The 15,666-nt window shown below is 34.3% G+C and overlaps 2 protein-coding genes across 3 annotated transcripts in view; one reads left to right on the top strand and one right to left on the bottom strand.

Moving 5' to 3' along the window:
• LOC149588592 (UPAR/Ly6 domain-containing protein bou-like) overlaps positions 1–15,666 on the top strand; it is a 105,503-nt gene that overhangs the window by 12,152 nt on the left and 77,685 nt on the right. The gene's annotated exons all lie outside the window — the stretch shown is intronic.
• Cadps (calcium-dependent secretion activator 1) overlaps positions 551–15,666 on the bottom strand; it is a 36,962-nt gene continuing 21,846 nt past the window's right edge. For both annotated transcript variants that reach the window (XM_089862369.1, XM_089862368.1), the window contains 12 exons: positions 15,511–15,623; positions 11,657–11,813; positions 10,471–10,612; positions 10,238–10,393; positions 9,742–9,859; positions 9,505–9,540; positions 9,295–9,369; positions 8,606–8,689; positions 8,396–8,521; positions 8,177–8,281; positions 6,359–6,504; positions 551–4,622 (listed from right to left, as the gene is read on the bottom strand). In XM_089862369.1, the coding sequence (XP_089718495.1) occupies positions 4,406–4,622; positions 6,359–6,504; positions 8,177–8,281; positions 8,396–8,521; positions 8,606–8,689; positions 9,295–9,369; positions 9,505–9,540; positions 9,742–9,859; positions 10,238–10,393; positions 10,471–10,612; positions 11,657–11,813; positions 15,511–15,623 (1,475 nt within the window). In that variant the 3' untranslated portion in view covers positions 551–4,405. The remainder of the gene's footprint in view (positions 4,623–6,358; positions 6,505–8,176; positions 8,282–8,395; positions 8,522–8,605; positions 8,690–9,294; positions 9,370–9,504; positions 9,541–9,741; positions 9,860–10,237; positions 10,394–10,470; positions 10,613–11,656; positions 11,814–15,510; positions 15,624–15,666) is intronic.

Genomic DNA, 15,666 nt, shown 5'->3' on the forward strand with positions numbered 1-15,666 from the left:
TTTTCTCTGTTTTGATTATTACCGCTTCAACTTGAAAAAACATGTTTTAACTAATTATTATTAACCTAATAATCTCCAAATAGACCAAAATCGAATGAAAACTTACTCCGAAAGTCTTATTTCATAATATGAGACAGAATAAGAAAGGTAAAATCAACTTTCAATACTTTTGAAACCATATCGCTTGTTAAGCCTTGGCTATTCACATGATTCAAAATAGAGAAAATAACAGATCTCCATCAGAGTCCATCGACTCCAGCGCCACCTCTGATTGGCTACCGTATTATTATAGTTCCAAAAGTCGCCGCTACGCCTCGGTGGCGCTGATCAGGAATAAGGCCAATTAGTTTTGCAGGACTTCCATCTTAATACCTATTTAGTCTGCTTTACTAAGCCTTTGACAGTGCCTCACCAAACGTATGTCGCTTTACCTCGAATCTATGACGTACCTCACTCACTTCATGACTAGCTCCAGTTTCTAAGTTACCAATGACAAACTTATATGGAAGAAACATATCTTATAAACCTATGATATAACGTAAAAACCCAATCAATTTTGTTGTTGTTATTTATTTTTTTCTTTTAACTCATATGGCACATTTATTTAACTGCTTCAAGGATAAATTTGTCAATTTTTACAAGGAATTAAAACTTAACAGTGGGAATTAATTAACATACATTCAAAAATTTTGGGAGGAGGGAAAATTAAAAACCAGTATATTAGGAGAAGTTTCGTGAATTGACATTAGATATTAGAATTAAAGCTTCCGAAATTATTATTAATTCATTTATTTATTATTAATCTCGGGGATTAAGTTTATAAAATTCACGCGAAATCAATTCACATCACGTGACAATATAATAATAGATTTCTTTTTGCTGAACTGAACTGAACTGAATTTTGACGACGCAATATTTCAGGGGGGGCAGATATTAATCCCAGATAATATTAAAATTATTTTATGGCAGCAACTTTTACTTTTACATGAAATAACACGTGACATCACATGGGAATACATAGGTTGTTTTGCTGTGGTTTTTATTTTACATAATAACACATTGTATGTATTTTAATGTTTTCTGGGATTTCAGGACAGCGAGAAGCTATTCAAAAAAACATGTTTATTTTCACGAAACTTCTCCTAAAAATGTTAATGTTTCCTTTTTATGTTTTTTTAAACTAAAGGCACGATAAATATTAATTAATTTTTCTCTCTGTATTTAATTATTTTGATATTATAATTCTGATGTAATGTTTACATAATTTACACATGTAACATTGAATGATGAAAAGGAAATTAACTTGGATTGGATTTAATTCTTCTTATCAGAGTGAAATTGTTTTATGTTTCTTTTTTTAGTTCTAGCACACTAACTAGCATATTATAGTACTTTATACGCGTAATGTTTGTTTGTTTGTTTGTTTATGTTATCCCCCTATGTATGTATGTATATATATATAGTATAATTATAATTTATAGTAAACTGCTTATATGTTTTTATGTTTATGTTGTTTTTGGATCATATCTATATCACATTGTTTTAAATCACATGGCCTATAAATGTAACCACTTTTTATTTATTTTAATCTCTCAGATTTAATAAATTTAAATTAATTAATTAAATTAAATTAAATTAAATTCAGGTTGGTTAATTTTAATTAATACACGTAATCTTTTTTTTTTGTTCTCTATTTATTAATTTATTAATTAATTTATTTATTATTATATTCTAATTTATTTAAGGGGTAATTAAAATTATATTCAGTGGTTAATTATTTTTAATTATCAACCTAACCACTAACTAACCCTGTTGAACTTGTGTGTGATAATTAATTAATTAGCGTACAGTTTATATTTTAAACATTTACGGTCGATTTTCTAGCATTAACTACGTTTATATTTCCTTTTTAATGTTAATTTACACTAATTAAATTAAATTATAGTTAGTATAGTTAAAGGGTGTGATATTGGGGATTTTTTTTGTTTTATAAACCCTACTTTTAATTACCTAAACATTAAAATTAGAAATTAAAAATTTTTGGAGATATTAATTAATTAAAAAAAAATTTAAATAATTTTAATTAATTTTATTATAATTACGGTTTTAATTATTAATTATGTTTATTTATTTTTTTTTTAAATATTAATTGTTTCGTTGTATCATACTGACAGCCATTTTGTCAACAAAAATGACGCCATATTTCTTTTGTTTATTTGTTTGTTTGTTTAATGAAGTAAGTAAGTAAGATTTGAGAAAAATCTTTTTAATGTTTTTTTATAGAGGGTTAATTTTCTAAACGATATATTAGGGTTAATTGATTTATGCTAATTACTACTAATTTTTTTTTTTGGTTGAAATACATTTAGTTTGATATTAAAAAGCGAAAAAACTAATTAAATGTTGCTTATTTGAAAGGGGTTATGGTGGGTTAAATGTTATTTACGACGACGCTTGCTTTGAAAAAGGCACCAAACTATAATAGTTTTAAGTTAATTTCAATTAAAATTAATGCGTAGAATTAAAATATTCCCCCCCCCCTTAATGGTAGGCGTACGTTGCCAAAATTTAATTAGCTTAAAATAAAAATTAATAAAATAAACTAAATTAAATTGATGATTATTAATTATATATAATTAGAATTAATTATTAAAAAGCTTATTATTAATATTATTATTATATATATTTTTATATTAATCTTTGTACAATTATTAAATAATTCCTGACTTTAAAAAAACGTTTTTTTTTAAATTTACAATAGCTAAAAATGATTAATTAATTATTTATTTATTTAATTAATTAATTAATTAAAATTAAAAATGATAAGCTCACTTGTTATTTACACCCCCCCCCCCCAAATTATAATATTAATATTAAAATTAATATTAAAATTAAATTCTATGGGAATTAAAAATAAAAATAAGTAATTAAATAATTTTCGGAAATAAATATAATTAGATTAGGACTGGTTAGTTGGTTAATTAATTAATTGCCTGCCTAACTATTACGCGCGCCGCCCGATCTTATTAAAGTATTGATTAAGTATTGTTAACCTTAGTATGTTTGTTTGTTTCCAATATATCCTACTACAATTACTTTATAATATATTTATTTATATATCGCTAAACATGGATTAAGAATGGATTTTTGATAATTTTGGTAGGATTAAGGATTTTCTATGTTTGTTTATTTATTTATTTATTTATTTGTATGTTTACTTCCTCATTTTTAACCTTAGTTTGTTTATTTTTATTTATTTTTTTATACAATACCCTTTTCGATTGCAACTACATATTTCACAACAACAACGACGACTTAATAATGTATTAATTAATTAATTAATTAACGCGGTTAATTAATTAAATCCCTTTTCTCTCTCTCTCTTAATCTAAAGTATCCAAAAATTTAATTAATATATTAATATATTTTGCTAGGAGCAGAAAAAATGCATAGTGACTAGATTTTTTTTTATATATATATATAATTTATATATATTTATATATTTATTTATATATAAAGCGGTTTTAAATATCTCTTTCTCTCTTGTTGGTTGTTTATTTATTTATTTTGTTGTTTCAATCCGTTCCGTAAATATTTACAGTTCGTACGAACCCTTACCTTACCTTACCTTTAACCCTTTATCGACGTGTTGGAATAAAAATGGGCATTTTTGGATAGTATATTATGAACTTAATATTAATGTAATTAATTATAATTAAGTAATTAGCGATTAATTAATTAATTAAAAGATGGGTAAGGACAGGACCCCCTAGACTAGATAGATAGATAGGCTTCTTAAAAACGTCGAAATAATGTAGCCAGCCGGAAGCGATAAAGAGACCCGTAAAGTTTTACAATAGAAATACGCAGCAAGTACTTACGCTGCAAGTACTTACGCAGCAAGTACTTACAATATTACTACCATTATAGAAGATGTTGTTCATTAAACAGCAAATCATTAAATGCGTATATTATTAATATTACAGTAACTGAAGAGAAAAGTTCACTCGATTCGTGTTTATTTATTTTTGTTTGTTTGTTTGTATAAAGTCCTGTCTGCTTTTATTTATTTATTTATTTGTTTATTTGCGATAGTTACTTGTAAAAAAATTGGTTAAGAAAATTAAGCTGTCCATTTTTATATATACTTTGTGCCCAAAAAAGGTCCGTTTTGTTGTTGTTGTTGTTGATTTCATTCCCTTCCCTTTGAAGTTCTTAATTAATTATTTATTTAATTACGTTGTTAATTGTAGCCGTGCTTATAATTAATCCACACCTTATCTAATTCGACTCGTTAATTACTTTACAACTTTTTCTAATCTTTATATTAATAGCTGAAAACGCTCATTTTCCTTTTATATGGTTTTATCGTAGGTATTTTTTTTTTTTTTTTTTTTTTAATTAATTAGAAGTTTAGGAATCCACCAGAAAGCTTATTAGCGAATCCTCCGAGTCCTCGTCCCAAGGTTGAAACGCGACCAACAACATTTTGAGTTGCATTCTTTATGCTGCTGACGTAACCTTCGGCTGCGCTATCCGAATCGGCCCTGACAATGGAGCCCCTGGCTTTACCCGCGGCGGCGGCGGCTCCTTCGTCGTCAAACCCGGCTTCGGGATAGTCTCTACGCGTTGACCATGGTTGAAAAAAAGCAACAACCCACCCCCCAATTGAGTCCAAACTCAAAAGATATCGCGCTACATTGATTGGCATTGGCATTGGGCGCAAGGCTGGATTATTATAACCACCACAAGAAGGGGATAATAGAAGAAGTGTGACACTCTGTATCCTCTTAAAGGGACTGCAAAGAAGGAATCGGCGGGTGGGTAAAAATTATTTGAAATACGTCACAGACATCACGTGATGCCAAGATACAAAGGCTCCTCATGGAGTGGAACTGGATATCTAGTCCTTGTTTTTCGCGAGATTGCAGCGCCAATTCCATGAAGTGGTGGTTTTCGAAATAAAACGAGCTAAGCTTCTTTGGACCACGCCTCTCGTCGGTCACGTGCCTCTGACGTATTTCAAATAATTTTTATTCACCCGCCGACGCCTTCTTTATGTTATGTAACATGATTCTTCCCGGGCTCATGGCACCATTTTTGTTTGCTCATCATACTTCAGATGCGCGTAATCGCACCGTGCTAGGGTGGATTCTATAACTGTTTGGTAATAACTAAATCCAAGTAGTAATCAACCCACAAACCTACTCTACCCCGTCTTGACGTGGGACAAAAATCCACGCACAAGCGCATGCGGCTTGGCAAATTGTTAAGCGTTACCGCTAATAGAGTAATGATGAGGGGAACTATTTATCGCGTATGTGATTCGGTTTGCTATAATAGAGAGCTTTCAGTTGGAGGAGGAGCTGAGTCTCGTGACATAATTTACGCGGCCATATTGGGGGGTTGGTTTAAAGCTGATACCACCCCACCCAATATGGCTACCAGAACAGCGCCGGCAAGACTTGACTTGGGAGGGTATGACGTACTACTATCTCATCCGAAAGCTCTCTATAAACGTTCTGTCTCTGAACTTTGATGTTGGGATTAAGAATCATGTTACAATTACGGTACCCGCTAGCTTTGTGGGTGGTACACTTCTCTCTTTAAGAGAAGTATTATATACTTCTGATAGAAAGTATACATTTTCGACTCAAAATTGTTTGCATATAGAACCATCCCACTAAACCAACCTTTTTAAACACTCTGTATTTTAATATTAATGATTAATCCAGCCCTGGTTTTAAAGCATTGTCCGTTTATCGGACATCGTACGAGTAATTATAAATAAAATTAAATTTACCTTTGTACTAATTCAAATTAAAATAATACGCTTTATATAGGTAGGTTAAGCCACCGAGCAGGATTTCGAACTTAAAATAATAGGAAATAAACAAAATAAAAACAAAATCAGGCGCAAATAATAAAAAACATAAATTAAATATAAGCAAAAACAAGTGGCCCACGTGGTGCAATTATTTATAATTATTAATTAATCGTGCCCCCATTAAATTATTTGGTCTAAACGTAATTAGACCAAAATATTTTAGTTTGTAAGTAATAACGCGAAGGTGAATACCATATGTAATATAACTAAAATATACCTCATGCATAACCTTTGACCTTCACCATGGTAAATTTGTTACTAGAGATATACTCACGATATTGAATTAAAAAACAGCAAAGGTCAAATCAAATTCTACACTAGACATCGGTTCTGAATTAAGTCACATACCACAATAATTAAAAATTAAATAAAATCAAAAAGTGACACGCAAATACTAACGCAAATTATTAAACTTTGGCGAGTAATTAAATATTAAAAAAGGGTGGGGGATGGGGGGGGGGTGAGACTTACTCGGAGTCCTCTTTTTCCCTATGGGCGCTTTCTGAGACGGATGCCGCTGCTTCTTCCAGCTGTACGCGGCTACAAATGGTCTGGTACACTTTGGAATTTAATTTTTCTTCCTCAATTCCTTGCAGTTCAAAATCCGAGTATAATTTCTGAAATATTTATTAAGCATTTCTTATAAACATCCTGGAACGTACAAATAAGAGTGACCACTCTTCCTATATTTCCCAGATTTTTAAGGCCTTCCTACATTTCCCAGATTTTTAAGGCCTTCCTACATTTCCCATATTTTTTAAGGCCTTCCTACATTTCCCATATTTTTTAAGCCCTTCCTACATTTCCCATATTTTTAAGGCCTTCCTACATTTCCCATATTTTTTAAGCCCTTCCTACATTTCCCATATTTTTTAAGCCCTTCCTACATTTCCCATATTTTTTAAGCCCTTCCTACATTTCCCATATTTTTAAGCCCTTCCTACATTTCCCAGATTTTTTAAGCCCTTCCTACATTTCCCAGATTTTTTAAGCCCTTCCTACATTTCCCATATTTTTAAGCCCTTCCTACATTTCCCAGATTTTTTAAGCCCTTCCTACATTTCCCATATTTTTTAAGCCCTTCCTACATTTCCCATATTTTTAAGCCCTTCCTACATTTCCCATATTTTTAAGCCCTTCCTACATTTCCCATATTTTTTAAGCCCTTCCTACATTTCCCAGATTTTTTAAGCCCTTCCTACATTTCCCAGATTTTTTAAGCCCTTCCTACATTTCCCAGATTTTTTAAGCCCTTCCTACATTTCCCAGATTTTTTAAGCCCTTCCTACATTTCCCATATTTTTTAAGCCCTTCCTACATTTCCCATATTTTTTAAGCCCTTCCTACATTTCCCAGATTTTTTAAGCCCTTCCTAAATTTCCCATATTTTTTAAGCCCTTCCTACATTTCCCATATTTTTAAGCCCTTCCTACATTTCCCATATTTTTAAGCCCTTCCTACATTTCCCAGATTTTTTAAGCCCTTCCTACATTTCCCAGATTTTTTAAGCCCTTCCTACATTTCCCAGATTTTTTAAGCCCTTCCTACATTTCCCATATTTTTTAAGCCCTTCCTACATTTCCCATATTTTTAAGGCCTTCCTACATTTCCCATATTTTTAAGGCCTTCCTACATTTCCCATATTTTTAAGGCCTTCCTACATTTCCCAGATTTTTTAAGCCCTTCCTACATTTCCCATATTTTTTAAGCCCTTCCTACATTTCCCATATTTTTTAAGCCCTTCCTACATTTCCCAGATTTTTTAAGCCCTTCCTAAATTTCCCATATTTTTTAAGCCCTTCCTACATTTCCCATATTTTTAAGCCCTTCCTACATTTCCCATATTTTTAAGCCCTTCCTACATTTCCCAGATTTTTTAAGCCCTTCCTACATTTCCCAGATTTTTTAAGCCCTTCCTACATTTCCCATATTTTTTAAGCCCTTCCTACATTTCCCATATTTTTTAAGCCCTTCCTACATTTCCCATATTTTTAGGGCCTTCCTACATTTCCCATATTTTTAAGGCCTTCCTACATTTCCCATATTTTTAAGGCCTTCCTACATTTCCCAGATTTTTTAAGCCCTTCCTACATTTCCCATATTTTTAAGGCCTTCCTATATTTCCCGCATTCCCCCATAATTTCGCGATAATTCCCGCATTCCCCTATAATTCCTACAGTCCCTATAATCCAAAGGATAAATATTTTGAATTTCCTTCAAAGGTACTTAACAATTTTCAGTGGTCACTAATTAATTTACTAATTAACATTGAAATTAAGCATTACTTACTCGACTAATATGAGCTAGAGCGGCTAATTGGAAAGAATGTAGGCCATGATCGAGACGTTCTGATAACCAACTACAAATCATCGTCATTTGTGACGAGTACCAAACCTGATAATTGAAAAAAAAAAAAAAAACGCGAAAGAAAATATTACTTGCCCGGAAAAGTTTTAGAAGAACTATACGTTGTTGACCTTTGACATTTAAAAAAACATTAAAACTGACCTCAAAAACTGAGAGAACCCAGAGTTCATCGGTAACTTTCTGCCTTAACTGTTCCATGCTATTCCTTGAAAAATTAATATACGCTTGGCCTACTTCTTTACCCGAACTAGATACACCTTGACGGTACTAATTAAAATAAAAAAGGGCGCACGTATTTAAAAGAATTAATTAGCCAAAAAAGGGGTAGATAATTAAATTAAAAATAGTTACTGTTAATGAAAGGATAGGGGCTAATAAACTTCCTTCATCGTAACGGGATAGTTTGTTTAAGGTCATGTCCAAAATACTCGTTAACTTTAAAGAGTTAAGAAGATCAAGAGAAATTAGTATATAATGAATTAATAGTAGGAATGCATACGGCCAATAGGAATCATTGTGACCCCATGTTAGTCCCATGTGGGGTTTGTGGGTAAAATTCGTCATATCAGGGATAGATTTAATTTTAGAAGTAGGAATGGAGAACGGAACGATTAGTATTCACTTCAGTCCGACTCATAGACCACCCAGTATAGAGCGTAGTGTCCCTCCAACACGTAACGAAAAGTTTAAATTATCTTATTGGCTGCTCACTTAAACTACGTTTTGATGACGTTGCTGAGGGGGACGGCGAAAAATAGTGACGTAATTTCATTTTACCTCTGTCGCTATGACCCTCCCGCCTCTTCTTTCAATCCCCCTCCCCCCGTCCCGTGGAAGGGGGGTCCGGGACTTGGACGCGCGCCCAGATATTACTCTGTTCTCCATTCCTACTTCTAAAAATTAAATCTATCCCTGGTAATACATAATGATTAGTTTAACTAGCTCCTCCCACAAAACCCGCCTAGATACATTGAGTGGCAATGGTTGTAGCACAATTATTCCTATTAGAAGTATGTATTCCATAAGAAAAGGTAAGGTACCTTTGAAATTAAACCATTTTGCATTTCAACTAAGCTTTTTTCAACTTGTTGATCAATCTTTGCGTGATATTGATGCTAGATTTTTTGTATTATTTCGAGTGGGGAAGGAGGGGGGAGGAGGGTATAAAGTAATCGATTAAAGAAAAATCGTTAGAAGTTAAAAAGATCGATATTTTCTTTGTCGTCGGGGACATGCGAAAGAATCCTTACCATATCCACACCTTCAACCGTGCAAAGTTTTAGGGACTAAAACAAGAAAAGGAGTAATAGAGGAGGTGGTGAAAACGAAATGCCCAACCAACACAGCGGGTGAGAATGATGTTCAGAGACCAAGGGTGGGGGTCAAAGGCCAAAGAAACAATATACAAAGTCACAAAGATTTTTTTTAGCACCGGGAAATCAAAATAGATGTTTGTTTTTTTATCAGCAAAACCCAAAACAAAGTACCTGATTTCTCGCTTCCAAAACAACATTTATCATAGCACACATCTCTGAGGGAACCATATAATCTGTACTAGTCCATTTGCTACCTTTCTTTTGCCATTGCTGGAAAGCTTGCGTTGTTCTACAACGAAAATTGCGCAAAACCAAGTATATCGTCAGAAATTGTCACCAACAAAAGACTAGATACTACAGACATAAGTTCGTAAGATATGTTCCATCCATAAGTCATGAAGTGACAACGTAGGTCAAAGATTAGATAGGTTAAGCGACGCCTGGTCTTGACGCTGTCAAGGCTTAGTAGTGCAGACTAAATAGGACCTAGATGGAAGTCCTAGCTGCAAAATTAACCACCGAGTTTAGGACTTCAATTCTCGCGTCCTTCGTTCTGCTAGAACTAGTTATCTCGTGCTGTAAGTCCCTCAGTAGCATTACGAAGTGTCATACTTATGGTAGGAACATATCACTTATAAACGTATGATACTGGGCGAGAGGCGCGCACCTATTAATACAAGATTCAATCATATCGCAAGCCATTAATTTGAGTCTCTGTTCTAAGTGTTTTCCAAAGACTTCATCAGGCCAGTGAAGATCGTGGATGAACGACTGAAGGGCGTCCAATTTCCAAAATAAGTCTTCAGACGTCGCGCATCCGTGACTTTTTAATTTAAGAATATAGAACAATTTCAACTACTAAAACCTCAATCACACACCCTGACTCAAAAAGAATTATACCCTTTGAGCTCCCATCTTTCTTTTTCATAGCCCTTGTGTAACGACTGGGCGATGGAAGATTCCATTAAGTCTACATATCGCACAACTTGAGGAGCGAAAGTATCCCTCAAATGTTGGTGAAAACGTCCACCACAGAGATTTTCTTTTATTAAAACATTCGGGAATTGTAAAACAAATAAACTAATCGAGGACTTAGAATAGCCCCCAAACGAAAACGGAAGTAAGATTGCCCGAATAGGCTGGGGTTACTTCCGGATAAGTTGGAGGGATTTACTTCCGGATAAGTTGGAGGGATTTACTTCCGGATAAGTTGGAGGGATTTACTTCCGGATAAGTTGGAGGGATTTACTTCCGGATAAGTTGGAGGGATTTACTTCCGGATAAGTTGGAGGGATTTACTTCCGGATAAGTTGGAGGGATTTACTTCCGGATAAGTTGGAGGGATTTACTTCCGGATAAGCTGGAGGGAGGTTTACTTCCGGATAAGCCTATGGGGATTTACTTCCGGATAAGCCTATGGGGATTTACTTCCGGATAAGCGTGAGGGATTTACTTCCGGATAAGCGTGAGGGATTTACTTCCGGATAAGCGTGAGGGATTTACTTCCGGATAAGCGTGAGGGATTTACTTCCGGATAAGCCGGAGGGATTTACTTCCGGATAAGCCGGAGGGATTTACTTCCGGATAAGCGTGAGGGATTTACTTCCGGATAAGCTGGAGGGATTTACTTCCGGATAAGCTGGAGGGATTTACTTCCGGATAAGCTGGAGGGATTTACTTCCGGATAAGCCTATGGGGATTTACTTCCGGATAAGCCTATGGGGATTTACTTCCGGATAAGCCTATGGGGATTTACTTCCGGATAAGCTGGAGGGATTTACTTCCGGATAAGCTGGAGGGATTTACTTCCGGATAAGCTGGAGGGATTTACTTCCGGATAAGCTGGAGGGATTTACTTCCGGATAAGCTGGAGGGATTTACTTCCGGATAAGCTGGAGGGATTTACTTCCGGATAAGCTGGAGGGATTTACTTCCGGATAAGCCAGGGGGGGGGATTTGCTTCCAGACAAGCCGGGGGGGGGTTACTTCCGGATGCGTTAATTTGACTTGTTTAGCGTTTGAAGTTCGCAGTTGAGGGCTATTCTTTTAATTAATTGCAATTCAAACTAATTGATGAGTTAAATACCATCTACGCGTAAGTAATCATTGAGCACTTGAAAAAGTGGGAAACTGTCCCATGTATCTGGAGGTTGTTCAGCTAAAACTGCATCCATATCAACCCCAAAGAGGGACCAGAAAATTTCGGCATGTTCAACGAGAAGGTCACTGAACCAAGCAAATGCCTAAAAACACGACGATTACAGAAACACAATATCATCTCTCTGCCCGTGTTCAATCACCGCGTTAAGAGAAATTCGTAGAAATAGCATATATATAGATATAGATATCTAAAACCAGCCTAATAAAAATACGCCGCTAAACGGAGTACGATGTATGTATGTTTGTTTGTTTATTTGTTTACAGATTTAAATTGCTTTGGTATTTGTATAATTAAAACTTACCCGATCCTAAAATATCCAAAAGGGGCAACAAGACGGTAGAAAACACCATGAAAGATCGTTATAGGTACAGCGGGGGAAAATACAACACCATTTCCAGTTAAATTAAAAAATAAATGACAATTAAAAATGAACACAAAATTAAATATTCTCTTATACTATATAATAGACTAGAAGGACCTTTTTCTTATTTATTTGTCAATTCTGGTCTATTATAATAATTCCTTAAATTAATTGATTAGTAAAGAAAGAAAGAAATTGAGAAAAAGTTTCAAAAATTTGCATAAAAAAATCTGACAAAACTTTTGTCATGCCAAAGTGAAAAATATGTGCCTTGTAAATTTAGTTAGTTCTAGATGAATATAATAGACCATTTCATGAATTGCTTGCAGAGAAGCGTTCCAAGACACAGGGGCGAGAGGACGCCATCTTGGGGGTATTTCCCTGGTGCCGACTCGCACTGCCTCTAGCGGAGGGAAATAACCCAAGAAGGTGACTTACCTTGCCCCTTTTTGTGTTTGTTTCTCTTCCGAAATTAATGGAATAGTCTATTGCAAATATTTTATGAGATGAGTGATTTTTTTTTCTACTAATTGGGTAAAAAAATCTAATTTTAGATACGTAAATAAATTACAAACTAATTGTATTTAAATTTAAAGGGTTCCACAACTCTCTGTCCTACGGGGGTGTAGAAATATTTTAACCTTCCATTATACTGTACTTCCGGATTTTCCGGAAGCAAATGCCGGAACTAAGGGCTAAAAAAAGGGGGGGGGGAACATAAGTGACTTGCGGAACCATTTTATGACTAATAATTATTGCTAGAAATCTAAAATATCTGAGGACTTATCTATAATCAATTTTTGGTAAATTTAATGAAATTTAACCACTCATCACTAAAATCAACCTCAAAATTTTGATAACAATATAAGTGAAATTTTTTAATTAGATTTAATTAAATTATGTGCCGGGAAAGTGTCAATAAAATTCCAAAAAAAAAAAAAAAAACCACCACCAAAAAGTCCAAAAATTTAAATAAAATAAAAATCAAAAATTAAAAATCAAGGCAAAGCGCCACGACGTAAGGAAGCCATATCACTCACCGATCGGAAGGCCTGAATTTTTGAGGAAGATGACAGGGAAGCAACAACATCATTTTTGGGATAATTTTAAGAGAGATAGAGAGAGAGAAAGGAGGTGTTCACACAGAGAGAGAGAGTACCACGAAGGAATGAGAAAAAAAATAAGCACATCACATTAATTTACGACAATTGGTTTTTTGTACCTGGATTTACAATCTCGATATTCTTTCGGTATAAATAGGTTAGTAGCAAAAGTTCAAAGATGAAAACCCAAAGTATACTTCGCTCACAGTTCCCAGCGTTTGGCTGCAGACGCCATAAACAAGCCCCCTACACGAACCAATCAGCTAGAGAAGAGCTTTCTTTGAGGCATAAGTTTTATAGAAAATAGTACACTGTAGTAGAGCCAGCATAGAGTAGTGTCGGTAGAGAGGGGAGCAGACTGTGTATCCCTTCCTCTAGGCGCTCTTTTGTAAGAGGGGATGCTGTACGCGCCTGGTAGGGGGGGATGACACTGAGCTAAGAGATACGTTTGCATACGTAGAACTGACATTACTCTATAGGCCAATTCACGCGTGTGCCTACGGTCGTGAACAAAAGGGGGTCGACACTATTCCAAGAGGTAAATGGGGGTTTCTCGTATTACACGGCGGGGAGCAAGCTTCGACGAAGTATACTTTACGTTTCTATCTATAAACTTTTGTTAATAGGAACAATATTGGATAAGTTTTTATATTAAGAAAGGTCCATGCTTTTGGTTGAATATATACTCGGTTAAAGACGGATGATTTTGTCAATTGCGTCAGGGGAGAGTGGTTTAACAGTGGTTTGGTCAGAATCAGGCAATATTTACTTGGTTGGTTGGTGAATACTGAGGAATTTTTTAATCACGTTTCGAAGCTGGAATCGAGGAGTACTATATCGGGCCCACACCACACCCCACCCCATCCTGTGGTGTGGTGTGGGCCCAATATAGTACTCCTTGCTGGAATCGCGTCCAAATTCGTCAGTTTTCATTCAACCTCTTAGTCCGGCAAGCTCAACTTACCTTGCGTACACCAGACCAAATTTGGAGTACATCTTAATTGCGACTGATTATTTGCAATGTTTTTTTTTTGGATAGGATATACTTAATCAGCCTGACTAATAACATAACAAAGGTTCTAGTACCTATATAATTTATTCATGGCATTAAACTGCATGAATAAATTTTAAATTTTTCGAGAGGCAACTGCGAATAACTTCACAATGTAACATGTTGCGGAGGAGAGGGGGGGGGGGGTAGATTGAATCAATAACCCAAAAAGAACTAGAAAGGACACTAGAATAGGCGGCGAACCCAGTGTAGTGTACATTTCTCTACAGTCTACATTATCTAATTAACAAATTACAAAAATTTCTATCGTGATCTAAAATAGACTAAGCTCTTAAAGGCCCATTCAGACTATGGACTAAAATGTTTTTGTTACTTTCACCTCGGTGAAGTCGCTTATCTCGCTTAATTAGTCACGTGTCAACGACTACGTATAAGATTCAATCACGGGGTTAGTTTGAAAACTAGTTTTTAATTTTATCGGGCAAAGAGTGTCGAGATGGCACTACCACCTTGTTAGCGTCTTTTCTTTAGCCATAGCTCACTCGATCATGCCCAACTGACGCGTGATCGGTCGAGCTACGCATTAGCAGACGATATATGAAATTTTTTTAAGGTTTTTGGCGCGGAATTTGTAGTAAACATTTTGGATGTTCGGTTATTTTAGTATTCAAAAGTCTTGGCTCAAAAATCACTCATATACGAGACTCATTTTATTCGTCTGCTCTCGCGTAGGAACAGGGAACGAAACGAAATTAACGTAAGATTTTTACTTTCGTCTGAATGGGCCTTAACGACGTCTATTAAACAGGACAGTAGGACTAACATCTACGTAACTTTCAAATTAATTAAAATATTATATATTGCGCAATATTTCGGACTTTTAACACGATTCACAACACACCCACCTTTTGAAACCTGATATTTCTTTCCCCCGATTAGTTCAACGTACCATTTTTTAAACTCTTATAATTATAGTAATAAAATATTATACATAAACAAACCCAAAAAAAATTCAGAAAAATTTAAGAAAAAATTAATTAATTATAATAAAATTAAGGATTTTCTAAAATACGCTCGAGACAAATTTAAATATAAATTTAAAAAAAAAAAAAGAGAATAATAAAGATAGAGAATAATTTTCAAAAGAGATAGAGAATAGAGAATAATTTAAAAAACTAGCATGTGCCATCCTTAATAATGAAAATTTTATAAAATCAATCGAAAATCGAAAATTTTAATTTTTAATTAGCGATTGCGTAAATTTAATTTAAATTAAATTAAGAATAATAGAAATTTATCTTACCTCTGAATAATGCTCATTGTTTTGCTGAAGTAGATCAACACAGAGTTCTGCTAAATGAATCAGATCTTCCAGTTTTTTACTGGGAAGAGCACTTTCGTCATTTGTAGACTCTTCTCGATTTATAAATGAGAAAAGAAAAAAGAAAAAGTAAAACGT

The sequence above is a fragment of the Phalangium opilio genome, unplaced genomic scaffold (genome assembly GCF_054372755.1).
Source record: "Phalangium opilio isolate 3A_F unplaced genomic scaffold, DU_Popi_V2 ptg000540l_1, whole genome shotgun sequence".
Taxonomy (NCBI): Eukaryota; Metazoa; Arthropoda; class Arachnida; order Opiliones; family Phalangiidae; genus Phalangium; species Phalangium opilio.